Source organism: Chelonoidis abingdonii, chromosome 15 (assembly GCF_003597395.2).
Source record: "Chelonoidis abingdonii isolate Lonesome George chromosome 15, CheloAbing_2.0, whole genome shotgun sequence".
Lineage (NCBI taxonomy): Eukaryota > Metazoa > Chordata > Testudines > Testudinidae > Chelonoidis > Chelonoidis abingdonii.
The window spans coordinates 34,924,664-34,947,877 of NC_133783.1; the positions used below are offsets into that span (position 1 = coordinate 34,924,664).

At 38.3% G+C, this 23,214-nt stretch overlaps 1 protein-coding gene and 1 non-coding gene across 9 annotated transcripts in view; one reads left to right on the top strand and one right to left on the bottom strand.

Moving 5' to 3' along the window:
- The window catches only part of CPEB3 (cytoplasmic polyadenylation element binding protein 3), a 180,760-nt gene that overhangs the window by 109,370 nt on the left and 48,176 nt on the right, over nt 1-23,214 (top strand). For 4 of the 8 annotated variants that reach the window (XM_032770264.2, XM_075072704.1, XM_032770266.2 and 1 more), the window contains exons 5-7: nt 12,187-12,210; nt 18,905-19,072; nt 20,951-21,040. In XM_032770264.2, coding sequence (XP_032626155.1) covers nt 12,187-12,210; nt 18,905-19,072; nt 20,951-21,040 — 282 coding nt within the window. The remainder of the gene's footprint in view (nt 1-12,186; nt 12,211-18,904; nt 19,073-20,950; nt 21,041-23,214) is intronic. The other 4 variants (XM_075072703.1, XM_075072705.1, XM_075072706.1 and 1 more) reach the window with 2 other exon arrangements.
- LOC116818975 (U6 spliceosomal RNA) lies at nt 9,213-9,318 on the bottom strand. Its single transcript, XR_004372316.1, has one exon. It is a non-coding gene; the product is annotated as a U6 spliceosomal RNA (small nuclear RNA).

Here is a 23,214-nt window from a genome sequence, read left to right on the forward strand (position 1 = left end):
CTAGAGAATTTCCAGTCACTGCACCAATGTGTTGTGCAATCAATGGATCTTGCTTCAGAATTTAGGGATCTTGAATCTTGTATTTTGCCCATCATTTAGAACTTAAGGGTTTTCCCTTGTTTTGATAAAGGAAATATCCATGCCCCCTGCTTAAGATTTAACTACTTACTTTTTTTGGTAAAGCTTTATTAAAATAGCTTGATTTATGACAACAGACAATAGAACTCTTTTTACTGGTATCACAAATGTTTAATCTCCAGCAAAGTAGCAGCCTCCACTGGAAGCTGCAGCCTTCCATGACTGGCAGGATGCCTCTTGATGGCTGAGTAGAGACTGCTTGCAAAGTGGTGACCAGAGCAAATTAAGTTAACATTCATTTAAAATTTATAAATGGGAAAAGGTAAGCATGGGTGACAATTACTTAATTCAGCCACACTCTGACTTTGGTTCCCTAAGGCTTTTACTGGAATTTTATTGGAAATATTCTACCTGACTGGAAGTCAGTCACAGAGCTGGAATAGGACTCCGATATCCTCAGGCCCAGTCCAGTGCCCTAACTATCGGACCAGGCACTCTTCCGCTTACTGGGAAAATTATCCCTGGAAACTTTTAAAATGTTAGCAGCTATGCAAGAGGTAAGAGTTTCCTTCTTGAACTGCAGAAGGTGCTGGAGAGAGGGCCAGGGAAACTCAGTTACTCATTTTATTAAGAGACACTTGTTGTCTCCCACCTTTTGGATGAACTGCATCACATAATTATTTTTTTATGTATGAGTTTCCTTTCTATTTTGGGGAAAGTTGGGTATAAACAGAAGCCCAAAGTGATTTAGGAGGAGAAGATAAGGGAGTCTTAAAACTAGTTAATGCCTTTAGTTCACAATATTTCCCACTTTTACTTGAATGAAAGAGTGCAGAGGAGGAATTAAAACTAAAGGGAACACCCACCAGGGTTTTGGAGAGGGAAAGAGAATGAGTTTAACTTTCAAAGATCCCTTAACAAAAAGAAGTAGAGGATAGAAGCTGTTTTCTTTGCCATGTAATTCCCTAGAACACAGATGATGGAAAATGAACGAAATAGCAACAGTTTCTTAAACCACTGTGTCATATTGCCCATCATTTTTTTTTAAAAAAAGCTACATAACAATTCCAGAATTGTAGCATGTTAAAGTAAAAACACTTGTACATATTACTTTTGCAACATAATAAAATAGTATAGAAAAAACTTAGTTTGGAAGCAGTTAGGGTTGCCACATATACAGCATATCTGACACACTCACAAAAGCAAGGAAACAAAAAGTTAATTTACCTAAGAGAACCCATTCTCTACTCCTCCATCCATGGCACACACCACAGTACAGCACAGGCCATCCTTCACAACCTTAGCTCTGTCCCCTCTTTCATCCTTCCACACACATTCCTTTACCAGGCTTTTCCCCCAGTACTAGTAAGAAGAAAATATTAGCTAATTAACAAAATATGCCATTTTATAATGAAAACACATTTTTTCTTTCTTCATTTAAAAAAAAAAAAGCAACCAAAAGTGTTAATCAGAAAGCAGGTATTATTTTCAGACACACAAAGCCATTTGGAACATATTTATAATGCATAATGATCACATTCATTTGCAGTGAAATTGCTGAGGCAGATTGCTTGACAACAGGATGCTTTGCAGCTATTCAGTTCACATTCTAGTAAACAATGGGAGGTGTGGGATGGAAGAAAGCAGAGATTCCATTTGATACTATTTTAATTGGATAAGAGATTGATTTTCGCTGACATTTGCTTTAACTAAACATCTGTCAGTCTAATGGGGAAAGATATCAGAATGCTTCTTAAATAGTATCTGTAAATTGGATTTTTGTACGTTTAAAAATTTCAAATGGCCATTAAAACTTATAACAATAATTGATGTTGTTTGTTTAGCATTTTATGATGTTGATCTGATTCTGTCAGTTATAGAAATGTAAGCAGTAGATCCATGTTTTCCTACAGCATATTAAGTGTCTGTACTTGATCGTACATTTCTTGCACACAAACTGATATTAACTAAAATGAGCATTTGGGGTTAGCAATAGAGCTGGGCAACATTCTTCTGAAGCGACTTTTTTTGACAAAAATGCATATTTGAATTGATTTTAATAATTACTGAAAGTTTATATTTTGTAAACTTGCTAAATTTTTTTGTCTGGGGGGAAGAAAATAAAATTCTGAAAATCAAACTCTTTGGCTATTTTTGTAACATTTTTGTTTTGATTCAAAACTACTTTTTCTATTAAATTATACTTCCATTTGCATTAAAATAAGTTAAAATATTAGAAATTAAACATCTTTTTGTTTGGGGTCAAATGAAACACTTCATTTGACCTCAAACTAGAAGTTAGTAGAAAAATAAAAATGACTTTGGGAACCCTAAAATCTGTTTGGTTTTGGTTGAGCCACCAAGCCAAAAAAAATCTTGCACAAGGAATAGAGGACTGTGTATTAGATATACTTGTAGTTATATAAATATAATTACTTTATTATATTACAGCAATCCCTATAGTTCAGTTTACACAACTGTCTTTAACTTTAGCTCCTATTCTCATAGTCCTAACTTTCCAAAAAGTTCACTTTCTTAGATTAAACTTTTCATGCTTAGCTTCCATTCAAAGATGACTTCTAATGTTTTGAATGTTTGAGTGATCTGTCTTCAGCCTCTTGTTTTGAGTTTGTTTTTTTTCCCACAAGGGGGAGGGAAGGGTTGAGCAAGTGAGCAGGGGAAATGGGACTGGAATTGCTACTATAATTTTTCCACACAGGCAACTCAAGAGGAGGGGCATGCACAGGCATATACATTTGAAGGAGTTCTATGCCCCCACCAGTTACTCAGGCCTGTGGTCGCTCCCTCTTGTGCATACCCATGCTCAAGAATGACTTGAATGACAATTTTTAAAACTAGAAATTAGGCATCTAGATAGTTTTTATTGAGAAGTATATTATCAAACAAGTTAAAGTGAATAAAAAGTAACAAAGTTAGGAACTGTTACGAATTACATATTGTGCATGGGCAGCGCAAAGATTAAGTTTGAAGGTTTCACTCTGTAAAGATGCAATGTGCTCATATGCAGCTTTTCAGACATGTATCATTTGAAGTCCTCAAAGAAGATTGCTGAAGTTACAGTTCCTACAGCAATATTAACTTGGCGGTGTTGCACTTACACCTTTGTTTCTTGTTAAATGTACACCATAATTTGGCTACAGTCTGTATATTTTAATGGTACAAAGAGCTAAGGTTCTTACAATATTTCCTAATTTTTTAATTTAATTAACATTAGATTAACAAAGTATGTTCTGCAAAGTATCCAAACCACATGTGATAGAGATTTATAGATTCCAAGGCCAGAAGGGACCGTTGTGATCATTTAGTCTGACCTCCTGTATAACACAGAGTAGAACATTCCCAAAATAAACCTACGGCTGATCTTTTGCAAAAACAATCTGGATTTAGAAATGGTCAGTGAAGAATCCACCATGACCATTGGTAAATTGTTCCAATGGTTGGTTAATCTAACCCTTACAAATTTCCTATTTCCACTCTGAATTTGTCTAGCTTCAATGTCCAGCGTTTGGATCATGTTAGGCCTTTCTCTGCTAGATTAAAGAGCCCAGTATTAAATATTTATTCCCCATATATAGGTACTTATAGATTGTAATCAAGTCACCCCTTAACCTTCTCTTTGTTTAATTAAATACATTAAGATCCTTGAGTATGTCACTGTAAGGTATGTTTTCTAATCCTTTAATCATTCTTGTCACTCTTCTCTTAACCCTCTCTCACATTTATCAACATCCTTCTTGAATTGTGGGCACCAGAACTGGATACAGTATTCCAGCAGCTGTCACAGCAGTGCCAAATACAGAGAGGTGTGAGAATTGCATTTGACTTTCACCTGCACTCTGCTCACTAATCCATTTTCACTGAGACAACTTCATGTATAACACTCCAAATCTCTGAACAGCAACAGAGAATGACCATAAAAATAAAATGAAATAAAACAAACCTCACACATTTGGTTCCTCCTTTTTGACAAGTGTTTATATTACTAAGGAAGTGAGATTCCAGTTTTCTAGTGAGAAATATTTGCTTCTAGTGCTTCAGCTCTCCAGAGATGTTGGACTTTAAAAATGACTTTTTTTAACATTACAAGACTTTATTAGGTCTTTTTTTTAAAAAAAATTAAATTCAATATCTTTTTCTTTGAAATGCGTACATTTGGATTCATGATGCTAAGGAAGTGTGGATTTGCATAGAATCATAGAATTGTAGGACTGGAAGGGACCTCAAGAGGTCTTCTAGTCCACTTCTTTGCACTCAAGGTTAGGACTAAGTATTATCTAAACTATCTCTGGCAGGTGTTTGTCTAACCTGGTCGTAAAGATCTCCAATGATGGAGATTCCACAACCTCCCTAGGCAATTTATTCTAGTTCTTAATTACCCTGACAGGACATTTTTCCTAATGTCTAGCCTAAGCCACCGTTTCTAGAATTTAAGCCCATTGCTGCTTGTTCTGTCTTCACAGGTTAGAGAACGTTTTTTTCTCCCTTCTTCTTGTAACAACCTTTTATGTACATGAAAACTCTTGTGTGTCGTTCGTTCTCCCCGCCCCTTCCCAAGTCTTCTTTTCTCCGGACTAAAACCCAGTTTTTTTCAATCTTCCCTCATAGGTCATCTGTTCTAGACCTTGAATCATCTTTATTGCTCTTCTCTGGATTTTCTCCAGTTTGCCCACATCTTTCTTGAAATGTGGCACCCAGAACTGGACACAATACTTCAGTTGATGCCTAATCAGCATGGAGTAGAGCGGAAGAATTACTACTTGTGTCTTGCTTACAACGCTCCTGCTAATACATCCCAGAATTGTTTGTTTTTTTTGCAACAGTGTTAGACGGTTGACTCATATTTAGCTTGTGATCTGCTACGACCCCCAAATCCCTTTCCACAGTACTCCTTCCTAGGCAGTCGTTTTCCTTTCTTTATGTGTGCAACTGATTGTTCCTTCCTAAGTGGAGTACTTTGCATTTGTCCTTACTAAATTTCATCCTATTTACTTCAGACCACTTCTCCAGTTTGTCCAGATCATTTTGAATTTGAATCCTATCCTCTAAAGCACTTGTAAAACCTTCTAGCTTGGTATTATCCACACACTTGATAAGTGTACTCTCTATGCCATTATCTAAATCATTGATGAAGATATTGAACAGAATCAGACCCAGAAACTGATTCCTGCAGGCCCTCACTTGATATGCTCTTCCAGCTTAACTGTGAGTCACTGATGATTACTCTCTGGGGAATGGTTTTCTTACCAGTTATGCAGCTACCTTATAGTAGCTCCAGCTAGGTTGTATTTTCCATGAAACGAGGGGGTTGAAAATTTGATCCCAGTAATTCAGAGAACTAGAGAGTATTTTTAACTTTCTTAAAATGCTTTAAAATAGGTCTTTTGTAAAACATGTTGCAGTATGAATACTAGATGTTGTGGTTTTATATTTGCTTGAATTTGGGATGATGTGAACAAATTAACTTCTGGCTTCATCACCCATCAGTGGTGTGGATTTCATTCCTTTGAAATATCATTTTCTGATAAACAGTAACAATGTGTTTGTGCTATACAAGATGTAGACACGATCCCTGCCCTAATCTTAAGGGTAGGTTTACACTGCAATAAAAGTCTCACAGCATAGCTGCAGTTGGCCTGGGTCAGCTGATTCAGGCTCTCAGGGCAGAGGATGCGGGACTGTAAAAACTACAGTGGCTCCAGCCTGAGCCTAAATGTCTACAGTGCAATTTTATAACCCTGCTGCCTGAGCACCACAAGCCCGAGTCAGCTGACCTGGCTCTGAGACTTGGTGTCTTTTATTGCACTGTTTACATACTGTAAAAGGAAAAGATCAGACAAGAAATTTCAAGAAGATGAAAAGATGGTGGTAACTCAGAGAATAAATTTTCCATTTTGGATAAAAAAGTCTTAGGACAAAACTATGTGAAAGTTTAGGTCTGCAATGAGGAAATTCCCCATGCTTAACAGTAACGGGAATGTGCTTAATAGTCGAGACTGTTTCCACAGTCCAGCTTGTTTTATAGAATTTAACTATTAGTTTTACAGTATTCTAATTGGCCAAATCTCCCAGCAAGGCATACCAGCCAATTCTCTATAGTACAGAATTTAAAAGAACTGTCCTATAATTGTATAGCTTTTGAAAAGTGTGATTCTGCTTAAGCCATCTGATCAGAGAACCAGGGTTCCCATCTACATCTCAGCTGAAGATTCCTTTCCTTGCCAGTAGAAGGGAAAGTTCGTAGAAGTCCAGATGGATACTATTTTTAAGTAGGTGTGTCAGGTTCCTTTTGTTTCTATTAGGAGTCTCCAGAAGGACATATACAATTTGTGGTTGTAGATCCTTTTACATATCTCACACAGACTGGTGACCTTTTTGTTCAAATCTGGCTTAAAGACAACTTCTCAACAAATTAATCTGGCATCTGTACCATTTCCTACCATGCACATAGTGAAAGTAGACCAGCTTCTCTATAGACCCATGTGATCAGGGTCATAACTGGGTTTAATGCATTTGAAAACCTCCTCCAAAGAGTCTCTCATGTTACAAACTATTAATGTGGACATAACTAAGCTGCTTAAAGCTCCCTTTGATCTACTGGGTATGTGAATTTAAATTTCATACATGGAAGATGATTTTCTTGGTGGCTGTAAAGTCACCAAGTCTTTACTGTAAAGTCATTAAGTCACTAATCTTGTCAAAATTAATTTGCTACAGACTTATCTTAAGGTGTTTCCAAAGGTGGCTATGGAGTCCCAGTGCAACTAGTCAGAGTTGTATGCATGCCCATCCTGAGGAAGCCCTTCCTCTCATGTTCTAAAGCATTAGGCTTTTAACTGCAGTTGACTAAACTTCTAAGGGAGCTTACTCAGATTTGTTTCAATTGGTGCTAATTGACTAACTTCTTAAAGAGTACCATGTCTAGAAGACTATTTTCATTTCTCACTGCTACTGACTGGAAAGCTTGGCTCTTGAAGATCATGCCAATGCCCATTATGTGTCAATTCAGGAGATTTGCAGAGTAAATGGTCTTTTCAGCATATGTTTACCAAGCACTATTACTTAAATGCATTCTCCAGAGACAAAATTGTAATTGGCTAATTGGTCTTTCTTTTTAAAAAACAAAATATCCAACCCCCTACTTTCTCCACCAACTATTTTCAGTCTATTGAGTGCCCAGACTTTCCTCATTGTTAGAGTTCAATTTATTTTGGGATACTCTTTTATTTCCTTTGCCCACTATGACATGTTTTTGGGAAATATCTTATTCCTGTAAACACGTGTGTCTGAGTGTAAAATGTGAAAAGTTGTTGCTGTGTACTATTCTAAGCATATTTGTCTATTCTGGTTTTGTGTTTTGGCAAGATCTCTGCTTTGTCGTCTCCCAAGAGTAGGAATCCATTAAGAAAAGTATCTTTTGAAGAAAAGTGTATTCCTCAACGTGATATTGGTAGCTGTACCGGCCCTTAATAAATACATTATACTACTTCAACAGTGGGTGCTGCAGATTAAAAGCTCACGGTTGTGTGCCAAGAGTTCTGGGTTCTCTTCCCAGCTCTGCCAACAGGAAAAGGGAATAAAAGCTATACTGGTAAAAGGCACTTCTATAACAGGATAACTTCATCCACACTAGGATTTGTTTTGTACTTGTATAACTATAACGGTATAAAAATAATCTCTAACCAATATAGTTACACTATATTCAAAAATTGTGTGTAGTCCAGGCTTAAGTCTTTACAGATGTTTTCATTATAACTTCTAATGTTCCAGTTCAGTCGTCTTAAGATTTGTTACTGTTGAAATGGTGCGGCTAATTCTTGAGACCATATGTATCACAAAAAGATATAAGGTTTAAATAAATGTTTTGGTTTTTTTTAAAACATCCAAAAGACAGGATATTCAGCACTTCCCATAGAAATTGTTACTCTGCCTTCTTGTACACATGCAATATGATAGTCTTTCAAATGCAATTTCATGCCAGTTGTATATTTTGTAAGTAGATATGTGGGGAAATAGCAGTCCTTGAAACTCTGCTTTTTTTCATCAATGCTTCAGGTTTCTTCCTTTTTTGATTCATGGAAACAAATGGATACCCTTAATGCAATATTGTCAATACATTCTACTTGTCTTCATCCTAGATTTGCTTAACCAAATAGCGATCTTTCAAAACTGGCCCTAGAAATTTGTCACACATTGTTAAAACATTCAGTTTACCTTGCAAAAGTGTAAGGTATTAAAAGCCCTGTGTTCTTCAAGTTCTTCCCTTTCATGCTTTAAAAGATGTTTTATTGGCATTGATGGAGGTGTGTGGCTAGGGAGGAACAGTCCCTGTATATAGGGAATGAATGAATAAAGACATATTTTGGCATTGTTGACCTGAATTTGATGGATTAAATTTTATGGCTTGCCACTGATCGCATCCGGACCAGAAGATTTATAGGTTCATGTCTAATTCAGACTACAGAGTTCAAGAACTCAGAGAGTTCTATATCGAGAGAGGACTCTCAGGGTGCTTGTCAAGAACGCGTACATTGAAGACCAATACCAGATTGATAAAATCTTTATTGACATTAACATAAAAATAAGAAGTGCAATGAACCTTATAACTGCAAAACAGTAAAAGAATTACAAAACTTCCGGTGGTAACATTTCTATTATAAATATCTTAACCTAACATACTCACACCCTTCCTTGAAGACCCAGTAATAGGAGGTGAAGGGCCAGCCTCACTCCTGGCATACCTAATTACATGATGTTGCTGGCTTTCCCAATGGTTAGGAATGTTGAGTAGTTTTACTATACTGCACAAGCTGAGCTGATAGTGTGATAGAAGATAGAACAGATAGAAGAAAAGAACTAACTCCAAAGCAGCTACATGAAGAAGGTTTAAGAAAAGAACTCACTAACTTAACTCTTATGAGGTATTTTATAGGATCCTAACCTATGTATCATAGAATCATAGATTATTAGGGTTGGAAGGGACCTCAGGAGATCATCTAGTCCAACCCCCTACTCAAAGTAGGACCAATCCCTAAATGGCTCCCTCAAGGATTGAACTCACAACCCTGAGTTTAGCAGGCCAATGTTCCCCCCACTGAGCTATCCCTCCCCCCCAAAAAAATAGGGAAAGCTTCACGAATTTGCGTGTCATCCTTGCGCAGGGGCCATGCTAATCTTCTCTGTATCGTTCCAATTTTAGTATATGTGCTGCCGAACGTGTATTAAAAATTAAGTATAAATTTCAATTGCATTCATAATTGTGGCATTCTTGATAGTAATGGTATAATTGTCTAGATTGTGTTCCATTATAACCCAGTTTCCACACATACATAGCTCCATGATATTTTTTCCTTTGAAGTGGCAATAAAGTATGGAATGGCAGGGAGGGGGAGGAAAATACAAGGAAAATCGCTCGTTTTTGGTATTTTTACTCACTAATAACTTAAAGGGATGAACCAAAAAATTCTCAACTTATTTTGTGGGTAAAGTACTTTTTGAGGAAGTTGGTTTCGTATTTGTAAGGAATAAGTGATAAGCAATTGAAAATCAGTTGTGAGCATGGTCATTGTGTAGCTGTTACAATTTTTGAAGTCTAATGAAACCTGTTTTCCATTATGATCTCACAAATATATATTTTGTCTGCCTGGCCAGGGACTGTTACTCTCATTCTGCTACTGGGACAATTTGCAGGAACAGGATTGTAAATGTCCCAAAAGCTGAGGAGGGGAACAAGCAAAATCTCCAAAAAGTCTAATTTAACATTAGAGTAAAAGACAGACAAATGCAAAATTCAGTCATAAAAAATTAATATCTTGCTGGTTGAAAGGGATTTGAGCAGTTGTTTGTTTTTGCTACGTTTGTAATTGGTTGTACATCCTAACTTTTGCAATTTAAAAAAGAACCTTTTACCATTAGGAAAAATACAACCCGTTATATGCTTTGCTACCCAGCCTTGCAGAAAACTTTCTCCAGCAGCAAAGGTTTGAACTGTGAGTGATTCATCAATATGAAAACTGGAACCCATAAATCACCACTGGTGCAGCATAACTGTACTGAAGCGATAGCAATGATGGATTCTGTAGTTTAGAAAAGACTCAAGTGGATTTTTATCACCATGTTGTAAACTTTGGTCATAGTATAGAGCAGAGCTGGGCAAACTATGGCCCACAGGCCACATCCGGCCCGCGTGATGGTCCTGCCCAGCCCTTGCGCTCCCGGCCCCTCCCCCACAGCCACACCACCATGGGGGCAGTGCTCTGGGTGGCGGGTCTGTGAGCTCCTGCTGAGCAGAGTGGCAGCATGTCTAGCTCTGGCCTGGTGACGCAGCTCCCAGACGTGCTGCTCTGAGCAGCATGGTAAGGGGGCCGAGGCCAGGGGCTGGATAAGGGGTGGGGGGTCCTGGGGGCAGTCAGGGGACAGGGAGCAGGGGTCGATTGGATGGGGCAGAGGTTCTGTGGGGGGTGGTGGTCAGGGGACGGAGAACGGGGGGTTGGATAGGCGTGGGATCCCAGGGGGTCTGTCAAGGGGTGGCTGGCTGAGAGCAGGGAGGTTGGATAGGGGGTGGGGTCCTGGGGGTCGGTTATGGGTGGGGATACTGGGAGGGGGCAGTTAGGGGACAAGGAGCGGGGGGGTTGGATGGGTTGGAGGTTCTGAGGGGGGCAGTCAGGGGGTAGGACGTGGGAGAGGGCTGTTTAGGGAGGCACAGCCTTCCCTACCCAGCCCTCCATACAGTTTTGCAACCCCAGTGTGGTCCTCAGGCCAGAAAGTTTGCCCACCCCGGTATAGAGGCAGCCTAAATGTTAACAGTAAGCATAACCAACTGTCTTTCATTTTGTATGTGGATCCTACAATATCATTTATACTTTGGTATTTTGGCTATTTTTTGTTCTAAATTCATTCAAAGAGATGAAGAAATGGTATATGTAGTTTGAAGATGACCCCTTTCCCATCAACCAAAAAATCTGCTATCAAAGGAATGATGCAGCTCTCCTCCATTGGGATGATGACCTTGAATTTCCCCTCAGACCAGCTCTCCCCCCTTCAACTCTTACCTTAAAGAATTGGTCGAGCCAGTATGGGGCCAGACCTAGTGCTAGTCCATCTTCCCACCAAACGTTGCACCAGGAAATTCCAGTTCCAGGCCTAAACAACCCCCAACTATGCAGTTACAGATAATGAATCGTATTAGGAGTGCTCCCCATTATGTACTTCACATGAATATACTCCACCCTGCCCACGATACCAAACAGAAGTGGCAGAGCAATTGTCTACCATATACCTAGAGTATTTTGGCTTTTATTACAGATTGACCTTTCTTCCCATGGATGGAAAATTTGTAATCCATGGCCATCTGCATTGTAAATATTTTGGAAGGGCACAGATATGTTATGTTGGAATGAGTTCTCAGTGTAGTTTCAAAATACAATGCTCCAAACTATTCTATGATGCATTAAAATTTCAGAAAGCAAATTTAAATGCATCTAGCTATTTCAGTTTATATCACATACTGTGTGTGTGACTTCACTTTGCAATATGTAGATATCAGAACATAAACCGTTTTATAATTTTTGGGATTTATTCATAAAAAAATTCAAGTTGTATATTGTAGCCATTCAAATCAATATGAACGGGTTTGGATGATCTACTAATTATTGAATGTATATCACTTTTGTAGAATGGCTAATTAAATTCCTTGATGTTTAAATATAGATTTTCAAAACTATAAACGTTTTTTCCTGCATAATTACTTCCTTTAATTAGAATAACTATAGCTTATATGCATCACCTCTTCCAACACCTATGAAGGATTTGTGTGGCGTCATAATTTTATTATTCTTTGCTATCTGGAATAATATTGCATGGCAAATATGCATAGAACTTTGTCTTGACTATGTCTTCTTAAAGATTTTTTTTAGGGTTGTTTGAAATGTCTGAACTACATTCTCAAAAAAATGGGGGGAGGGTGCAAGGCGAAAACATTAAAAAAACAAACAAACAAGAAACAACTGCATTTTCCTTATTTCTGAATCTAAATCTAATTTCTGTTCTATGATAAAAGTACCAACAATTCTCTTCTGTGTTTACATGCAGCCAGGAGCTATGGGCGAAGAAGAGGTAAATAAAATAAAATAAAATAAAAATGTGTCAAAGGTTTTGCCTGCCAACTTAAGGGTGGGAGAAACAGATATTTAGTGCTGTTCATGTGATAGTGTTCTATCATAAAGTGCTGCTACATATTTATTCTTTGTGGACAGCATCAAGCTTGTTAACCATCCAGCCCTGCCCCGCTCCCTCTGATATCTTTAATTTACCGTGTACGTAAATAAACAGTGCTGTTGTGCCATGAGATGTATTACCGTGTAACTATCTTGTGCCTCCTATAAAGAGCTAGTGCTGTGTGTCTAGTATAAAACTGTTTTAAAAAATTAACTAAAGAGAAGCTCTTAAGTTTATATGAGCTTATTGATTGATCCTAGGATGGTTTCTAAAAAAACTTTTTGTCTTGATGAATTGCTAATTCAAACCCTACACATGTGGTGTAAGAGAAGACCGGACATGAGTCAGATGACAATGGTACACATAGTAATTTGAGTGAGAGCTGACATCTTCAGTGTTCATAGATTCTTGAAATAAGAACACTGCTATCGGACAGTGACTTAACTTTTTTTAAGTGAATTTAAAAGTCATGAAAATGAGCAATTAATATCAACTAGTCAACAATAATTAAAACAGACCACTGGTAAGGAACTGTAATTCTGAGGCTTGAAGTGCTGATTTATTCCTGTTCCAGGGTTTGAACCACCTTTTTACTTAGCTAAACTTTCAGAAGTTGAATGACCTTTTAAAAACCATTTTTTCTCTTTATTTAGAAAATCTTTTAAGGGAAAATATAGATTTTTTTTTTTTTAAATCTACAGCAGCAGTTAAAATCTTTTTCTTTGGCTTATTGAATGTAAAATACGGTGCTGTGGATTGCAGATTTTGGCACCTATAACTCGCAAATACTATCTGTTGTGGATACTGTAACGTATTGTATCTTTCTTTTCTATTACATGACACTGAAATAATTTAAAAATGCATTTTAGTTGTGTCTAGGCAGTGAAATATATCACTGATTATATCACGGTGGAGTATTTTATTTTATTGGGTGCAATCCAGAGTTTTGCATTACATTGTGAAAAAAACCGAAGCCTTAGGTGGACAGATCAGTAAGTTGGTAGAGGCTAGACAGATATGTAGATTGCACAAGCTTGTGATTTGAAATTATGTAGGGAGACAGTCTTGGCCACAGAATGTGATTACATTTAAAGCTGGAATTTTTAGTAGGCTTTCATAACTAGGTGTCCATCTTGCATTTTTTAATTTAATATCTTTGTCCTCCAGGGAAAAAATCTCTAGTTAGGTGGGCAATGTGTCAACATGATAAACCCTTCAATGCATTCATTCACTGCCACAGTACTCCTAGTCTGTTATATCATGTTCCTGAAACAACCATTGTAATTAATGTATTCATAAAACAAGGGTATGGAACAGTGGGCCTCATCTATGCATGTGAGCACTGGGAATGCAGAAGAAAGTTTATCTTTTAAAATTGTGGAGAACCCTCCCAAAATTATAGCAATTAAAACTTAACCAAAAAAAAAGTCAGTTTGATACCATTAACCACTCTTGTGTCTCCAGGCAGAAATTACAATTTACATGTCTTATTGGGTGAAAATCCTAGAATGTGGCATTAACTATGGTGATTGTGTGACAGGGTATACAATTAAAGCACTATGAAACTTGCAGTAAAGGCCAAAAAAAACCCAACCCCCTCCCCCACAAAGTTCTAACAGTTGTGACTCCCAATATCCTTTCTTCACCTAAAAGATCTTTCTTCATCTCATCTGTTTCTTCCTATATGAAATACTCATACTGTAATTGGTGGAGTAAAGAACTGTTTATTTTTGTTAATGAGTCTTGCTCTTTAGATTTCTCCTGAAATTTGCATCCATTTTTTTCTGTCTTAGTCAACTGCCATATAAAACTATAAATCACCACATTATAGTAGATGTTTATGCTTTTTCAGAACTATGAATTTATTATATAATATATATATGAAATTGCTTTAAGCATTGAGCTGTCTTATACATGTAAGCTTTTCTACAGAGACTGTTTTATTTACATATAAACTTTATATATAAAAATATATAGATAAAAGCTTTTAATGAACCCTCCCAAAATTATAGCAATTAAAACTTTCTTAAGTTTCTGATCTATTATTAGAGAGACAAAGTGGGTAAGGTAATATCTTTTATTGGACCAATTTCTGCTGTTGAAAGAGACAACTTTTCGAGTTATACAGCGTTCTTCATGTCTGGGAATGGTACTCAGTGTCACAGCTAAATACAGTAGAATCTCAGTTACAAACACCAGAGTTATGAACTGACTGGTCAACCACACACCTCATTTAGAACTGGAGGTAAGCAATCAGGCAGCTGCAGAGGTGCACAAAAAACCAAAAGGAAATACAGTACTGTGATAAACATAAATGACTAAAAATGAAGGAGAAAGTTTTAAAAAAAGATTTGATAAGGTAAGGAAACAGTTTCTGTACTTGTTTTTATTTAAAATAAGATGGTTAAAAGCAGCATTTTTCTAATGCATAGTAAATTTTCAAAGCTGTATTAAGTCAATGTTCAGTTGTAAACTTTTGAAAGAGCAATCATAATGTTTTGTTCAGAGTTACAAACAACCTCCCTTCCCAAGGTGTTTGTAACTTTGAGGTTCTACTGTACAAGGTTGAACAGCTTGTTTAGCATAAGGAATTCACCTTGAATGGTCTCTTGCAATATGTTAAGCAAGCAGTTAATACTTATGCAGCCTAGGAGAAAGGAGAGTTAAGTGGGTTATAAAATGTTGCAATGAGCCATAAATCCAGTATTATTGTTAAGGCGTATCTTTCAAAGGGGTCGTGCAGGTTTCCTTTGAGGATGAGGACAGATATGTCAGATAGAGAGTGATCATTTGTGAAAAGTGTTTGCCTGTGGGTGATAGCGTTTTTGTCTTAATTTTCTGTTTGAGTTAATTCGAGAGCATTGTGGTTGTCTCATTTCACCCACATAATTATTGAGGCATTTAGTGCACTGGATGAGATATTCCACATTTTGTGACAGACATGTGAGGTGTAAACAGCCCGCTTCACATGTAGGAGACCATTCAAACATATTAACTTCTTATGCTAAACAATCTGATCCACCTTGTAGTTAGTTGTGACAGATTACCTTTCCCAGACCTGAACAAGAGCGTTGTGTAAACTCAAAAGCTTCTCTCTCTCTCTCACCAGCTGAAACTTGGCCAATAAAAGATACTACTTTGCCAACCTTGTCTCTGTTTTATAAGACTGCTCAAAGAATGCCAATGGATTAGTGAAATATGATTTTTCTTTGCAGAAGACATGCTGGTTAGACCATGTCATGTCATGATCTTCAGGATGTCTTTTAATTCTATTTTTAATTATTGTTGCAACCAACTTACCAGGTACAGAGGTAAGATTTATTGGTCTGTAATTTTCTGGATCATCCCTAGTGCCTTCTTAAAATATAGGTACAACGTTTGCTAATCTTCAGTCATCTGTCATAGTAGCTGATGCCCTGTTTTTGCTACTAAGTCACTCACTGTATTCATCCAATGCATCTGACGAAGTGGGTATTCACCCACGAAAGCTCATGCTCCAATACGTCTGTTAGTCTATCAGGTGCCACAGGACTCTTTGCTGCTTTTACACTTTATTCTTGATTTCCTTCAGAACTCTTGGATGTATCATTTGGATCAGGTGACTTATTGCTTTTTAGTTTAACTAGTTCCAGAACCTCTTCTTCTGACACCTCAATCTCTATTACTGCCTCGTTGTTGTCTTCATCAAACAATTTTGAGGAGATGCCTATCCCAACCTACTATTTTTTGACAATTGCAAGGAAATAATTTAGTTTTCCAGCATTATCCTTCTATTCCTTAATTGCTCCCTTTATCTATCCCATGGCGGTCCAGCATCCAGTTGTTTGCCAGGATTTCTACTTCTGATATGCTTTCTTGGTTTTATATCTTTAGTTATTTGCTCTTGAAATTGCATCTTAAGCCTCCGAATTTCCTATACACACATCATATGCATGCAACTAAAACCTGTGTGTTACTTCAGGCTAAGTCAAGAATAATCTCTCCTGTTGTGTTCTCTAAATCTATCAATTCCATGAAACAGTTGTTCAAGGTTTTGAAAAATTGTTTCTCTAAACCTTATCTCACTATAACATTCAACTATTACTATTATATATGACTATATATGGCTAAAGTCCCCATTATAGTTTTATTAGACTTTGCCTCTTTGATTTCTATCAACATTATGCCCTCAGTATCTTTTTTTCCTCCTCTGGAAGATGTTAATATAACCCTATTAGGATATCTGTATTCTTATAACTTGGGATTTTTATCACCAGTTAGAATATTTATCTTATTTTAGAGTATATGCAATCTTTTAGGTTCAGCACTACTGCTCCTCTACCTTCTTGACCTAATCTGTCCTAACTGTATAGTTTGTAGCTAGGTATTGCAGTATCCCATTGACATTTGCCATTTCACCATGTTTCAGTGATGCCTGTTATGTCAAGGTCTTGTTTCATTGCCTGACATTCTAGTTCATCTATCTTTGCCTTTCAGCATCTCATTTGTATGTAAACATCTATAGTTTTTATTTTCAACCAAGTGCCTATTTTTTATTTATTTATTTTTAGTATGAAACCTTGTTAATTTAACAGAAATTACCTTTGATCTTAACCTGTCCCTGCCCAATTCAGCTGTAATTTCTAACCTATCCTTTACTACTAGATACAAGGGATACCTTCGTGTTATTGACATCCTTTACCTGACTTGAGTGCTCCTCACCACCTATTGGCTTTCTTTTAAGCTCCCTAAGTTCCTATTTTCCTCCATTCTATACCTCCCTACTTCCTTAATAACAGTATGTACCATAACCACCAATTCCTACCTAGCACTATCTGGAAGTCTGTTTAGATGTCTCATGAGATGCATCTTTGCACCCAATAAAGAAGTTAATGAGTGTTTCTTCTGGTCACTGCATACCCAGCTATCTATATTTATAATGATCAAATCCTCTACAATGTGTTCATCTTCCAATTACAAATCCATCCCCTAGAGCAACTGCCTCTCTGTGAGGGAAAATTTAGCCACATCAGAGTTTGAATATGGGTCCCATCTAAATGAGGGAGTCCTTCCATTCCATCTAAGTCTCTCCCAATCATGAGACTGGCTTCTTCAGCTGCTCAGGGAAATTGATTCAGAAGTGGGCAAGCTCTATGATGTTCCTTATATGCAGACCCTGCATCCCTCTGCTCCTCCACTTCTGCAACTCTGGACTGCAGATATGCTGTACTTGGCAATGAGAGTCATGAACTGCTTACATTAGGTGGGCACAAGTCAAGTAGTTATTTGGCCCTCATTCTTTGCAGTAAACTGGGTAGTACCCACCCTGAATATTCTACTGGTCTACTACTCTCATGGCCAAACTGGGTGTTAACAATGGGTACTAGCTTGAGCTAGGTGTAACTTTTTTCTTCATGTAGAGAATAAGGTTGTGGGGTTTTTTGTGTGATTTATCTAATTATTTGATAAAGGACTTTTAAAATAGTTTAGCCTGCTAAAAAAAAAAAGCTTCTTGCTAAACCACCCTACCCAACTTCTACTCAGTTCAAACTCCCCTGTGCTCACTTTGACATTTGACTCTGTTTGTTGTGGGTCTTTCCTCACTTGAATTTCCTGAGGGACAAGGTGATAGTCACAGCTTTTTGGCACACTTAAACTTAGCTGGGGAAAAACACTAGAAAGTACATTGTAAGGAACAATCCGGCAGTGGCGTAGCCTAATGATCTTGTGTATCTCTTGTAGCATTGATTTCTAAGAATCAGTGAAAATATTTTTTGTTGAAAACTTCACAGTAAAGAGTTTTGAAAGGGTCTGTCTTAAATTTAAATCTCACTCACAAGGCTCTCTGAGTAACGATGGTAGACAGTGTAAGCAGATCATTTTCCTTGCTTTCATTTGTTAGCCATCTGTAGTTAATGGTTTCCATATTTATAGCTGAAACATTTATCTCAAGTTAGAAAAAATACCTAATTCATACTTAAAAGTTATCCAACTGTAGCTTTGGGAAAATGTAAATGACACCTATAATAAAACACTTGCTTGAAGGCTGGTTATTGGCAATAGTCGAATGTCTTTAACAGAAGAGTCTGTGTTTTAAGATGGTAAGCTAGTTATAGTTGAGAATTTTTGTTGCACGTTTATTTTTGTAATTTGACTAAATAAGGAAAGAAAGGGAGAGTGAGATTAAAAACACAATGGCTTTAGCAGTGTGCTTATAATTATACTGAAAGATATTTTACCTACCTACGTAAAAACCGACCTATCACTTCATTTTATTACAAAACAAAGGCAATTGTAATCTTGCACACATTCAATAGCTGATTTTATATGATGGGCACTAGCATATGAGAGGGCTGTGCTCTTGCATCTTATCCTGTAAACATGACCGCACATATTGTTTCCTACCACCAGCAGTCCTACTGACAACAGTAGGACTGATGGTGGTGGTAGACACAATGTGTGGTACCATTTGCAGTATCTGACCTTTACTGTTAATTCTGTTGAAATAAAACATAACTTTAAAAAAGGCAGATTTAAGTAGGCCTGGGCTCTTAAAGGAACATTTTATTTTTCCAGAAAATTTTAACTCTAGAAACTCCCAAATCTGTTACAGGTCGGTCTTCACTCTTTCCTTTTGAAGATGGCTTCCTAGAGGACAGTCACGGTGATCAGTCTTTATCATCGGGTCTCAGCTCTCCAACTCGCTGTCAGAATGGTGAAAGAGTGGAACGCTATTCTAGAAAGGTGTTTGTTGGAGGTCTGCCTCCTGACATTGATGAAGGTACTGTGAATCCGTGATGTGTACAATTGGTGGGGGTGGGAGTTGGTTTTCTATTATAAAAATCCTCACTTTTCCTGGCTATGTGGCTGGTAGTGTGTTGTGATATTACAAAGGCAACTTGAGTTTGGGAATCTGCTTTGAATTTTTGCAGATTGCGATAGGTTGAAGGGGCTGGCAGCCTCTGTGGAGGAGTGATGGATTGATATGCCCTAGTAAGCACGTAACCTCCACAGGAATGGTGTGTGTATAAAGTGTCTATGTACATAAAGTGAAGACATTGATGAAAATACAGGGTTAAATGACTGGGGAAAGCCCTCAAAAGTCCTGAACTATTTCATCTTTTAATCACGGGGGGGCAGGAAACAGAAAAATGGCAGCCAATACTTGTTAAATATGTCCATTATTATAATAAAAATAAGTTTTAGTTAATAAAATGACTCTCCATTTACTTGGGTATTTCTAACAGATGTTTACAGTGAATCAGTTTGTAAATGTGACCTGTTTAGTATGGTTGCCAAAAGATATTTAGGTTATTGTCAACAATCATAGTTTTTTGCATTGTATATCTGTTTTGTTAATAAAACACCTATTTTCACCACAATCCATTGTGGATGTTCTTGAATTACTGCTTACCACACCAAGAATCTGCTATTAACTAAGCATGTACGGGAATTTAAGGATGCATCACAAGGGAAAGAAAGTCTTTTTCTGAAGCTGACTTTGTAGTAAGCTTTTTGCCAAACCATGTAATACCTTAATAAAGACATAATATTAAACATCAAACATTGCGAAAACACTGCCCTTCAGACCTTTCTTTTGATGGATGGGTTGCTAATATCTGTGTGGTTGTGATTATATTCAAGTGTGTGTTTGATGAGAAAAAAAATACAGATATTTCTGCTAAACCAGTGAGACAAAATTTAGTTCTGGTGAATCAGGGCTGTTCACACAATGTAAGAACTTAACGGCACCTCCTCCCCCATGCCCTGTATTCCCATGAGACTTATTTTGACCAAAAGGTTTGTGTCTTGAATTTCTGTTTAAGCAACTCCAACAGGAACAAAAGCCAGATTTCTAACCTTTGCTGTGAGTTACAGTTCATAAAGCTCTATTGGAATGCATAGTGCAGGGAATTTTTAAAAATAATGAAATCTTGGTTTAGACTTGGGCTTTTTCTTTCTTAAGATTAATATTCCTTCTATAAAAAGAGTTGCAACAACATTTCAGAAAAGTTACAGTTCCGTGCAAAGCAAACAGCCTGTAAATGTGGAATAAATTTTTCTTTGGTTGGTTTGATTTTTTGGGAGTATGTGTGTCTGTATTTAAAACAGTGATTTTTAATGTTTGTTTGATAAGCTAATTACTTTTAACCACATATATCTAGAGATAAGCCTCAATCAGAATTCAGGGTTCAGATCAGTATTTGCAGAACACCCTTTCTAATAGATCAAATGCAGTTTCTGATTCTGAGTATTCCACGCTTTGAGAAATCTCAGATCCAGATTTTGAATCCCTGAAGTCTGAGAGTTAAGATGGTTCAGATTCATCTTGTTTTGGTTGTTTTAAAAAAATAACGTGGCAAATCTGTATTAAGGCTTCTGGTTTTCATCATTACCTACTACTAATACTGAAAATTCTGTCTTATAACTGTGCTGCACATCTGCTTTTAGTCTGTGAAGCGAAAGGCAAAACTAGTGGTATTTAAGCAACAAAGTATAGTAGAGGTAAAAAAGGGTATTTATTTCAAGAAGGTTCACATATTCATCATTTCACTTTTTCCTGTTTTTCAATAGCTTCAGAAAATCTCTAACATTTTCTTAAGCAAGAATGTTTGTTTTGCCACTTTTAATCTTCAGATTTTCTTGTTTGTTTTTGTAGATGAAATCACTGCCAGCTTTCGTAGGTTTGGACCTCTTGTGGTGGACTGGCCTCATAAAGCTGAAAGCAAGTCATATTTTCCACCTAAAGGTAATTAGCTTAAAATAAGTCTACACAGGCTGTTCTGGAACAAGCAAATGCCTGCTTCTGCCTTAAAGACATTAAATCCAGCTTTGACGCTTTACAGTGGTTGCAGTCTCTTTCAATTAAGATTCTTCTGCAGATACCTTGTGTATAGAGCGGGGGGAAACTGCAGTCCACATAAGTTTTTTTTTCAGCAGTGAATCTATGAAGACCCATTTGAATTGTACTCTGCTAGTGGAGGTTACTCAGTTTAATGAATCAGGAATTTGTATTTAAGCTAGTTTTATTCTGGGGGGAGGGTTGTAAAATTTCCCCTGCTAATTGAGCTCTGCCAGTTAGTAGCAACACTAAGAATGTTAATGTAAACAAGGTTTCCATGGCCTTGAAGTTCTTGAAACAATGTCATTTAGACCAGTTTGGGGTTGGGGAGGAGTTGGTTTGGGAGAGTTTCTTGGCTTTATACATTCCTTCTTTTATCGAATACCCACAGCTCCTGCATTATACAGCATACCATCTGTAGCCACAAGGGTGAGTTAGCACCAGGGGTGAAAGTAACTTACAGGACTCACCGGTACTGCTGGAGTCCTGAGGGGCAGGGGTGCTCATCCGGAAAGGGCATGACCTCTCAAGATTTAAAGGCCCTGGGGAACCAGGTGTGGCTGGGAGACTCAGGGCCTTTAAATCAACCAGGGGCTCCCAGCTGCAGAGGTGGCTGGGAGCCCTCAGGAGCAAACTAAAGGGCCTGGGGCTCTGGCCACCAGGGGGAACCCCAAGCTTTGCAGGGCTGGGGCAGGGATTTAAAGGGCCCAGAGCTCCTGCCACTGAGGGAAGCCCAGAGCCCTTTAAATCCTGGCCCCAGCCTGGCCGCCAGAGCTGTGGCTGGGATTCAAAGGGCTCTGGGCTGCCTGCAGCTGCGGGGAGCTTTGAGCCCTTTAAATCCCCGCCCCAGCCCAGCCGCCAGAGCCGTGGCCGGGATTTAAAGGGCTATGGGCTGCCCGCAGCCGTGGCCCTTTCAGTTCCCGCTGTGGAAGTCGTACAGCACGGCATACTGGCTCTTGCCGGTATGTTGTACTGGACCGGCTTACTTTCACCTCTTACTGTACGTATGCGTATGTGTATGAATGTGTCTCAAACAATACAGCTGCAGCCTGCCACCGACCAGCAGCGACCCCAGCAACCGGCCCCTGTGGGCTGCTGACTGCACAGAGCCAGCAGGTGCCACTGGGCTGGGTCTGTCAAGGAGTAAGTAACCAAGGCAAAAACCACAGCCAGCCAGCCAGCTGGGGTGGAGGGTGGGGAAGGGAAAGTCAGGGGTGAATGAAGGACAACTGGAATAGCCTTCATGAAATGTACAAGATATTTAGAGAAAGTTTTGTCAATTTCAGCCTCTGCACTCTGCAGGCAGGACAAAACAAAAAGAGACCTGAGATTGCACCTGATGTCCTAAGGACATTTCAGGTGTTTAAATCAATATATAAAGAGGGTGGATTGGAATGAAAACTACTATTTCTTTCGAAGGAGGCACAATAATTTCCCTGAATATTCAGTTTTCCCCTCTAATCTCTCTGTGGTTTTGTCTATGGGGGCTATTTGCTTTCCCTGTGAATCTTTAGTTGCTTTAGCAAAATTGCTTTGCCCAAAATAAACCCTAATCATCATGACACATCATTCCACCATGTTCTCCATGTTCTTTGTGGTGTTGTTTTTTTTAAACAGTAACATTTCAAAGAGGATCTGCAAGCAGTTTGGACATCACAGCCATGATCCTCTACTGGGGAGGGAATGGGATAGATTTGAACTTGGAAATGGTTCCTGATTTTAATTGTGTTTAGGAGATCCCCTCATCCCAGGGGCAGAAAAGAACTGCCCCTGCCATGGTCACACACACCCAACAACAACTGGGAGTGAAATTAATAAGGATGCCAGAAACGGCTCCTAACTCTGGGCACCGAACTGCACAGGGAACAGCTGAGTTTAAACTGTTCTTATGTAGGCAGCAGCAGCAGGCATTTCAGCCAGTGTCCCTATTGCAAGCTAGAGCCTAGAGGAGAACCCCTGCTGGGGGTGAGGGGAGAGGAATGCAGAGCCTTGTCTGCAGCCTGGCTGGTGAGGGGGAGGGAGGAGTGGAGAAACCAATGTGACAGTGAGTTTTCCCCTTCCACCTGCTTTTATTAGCTCTG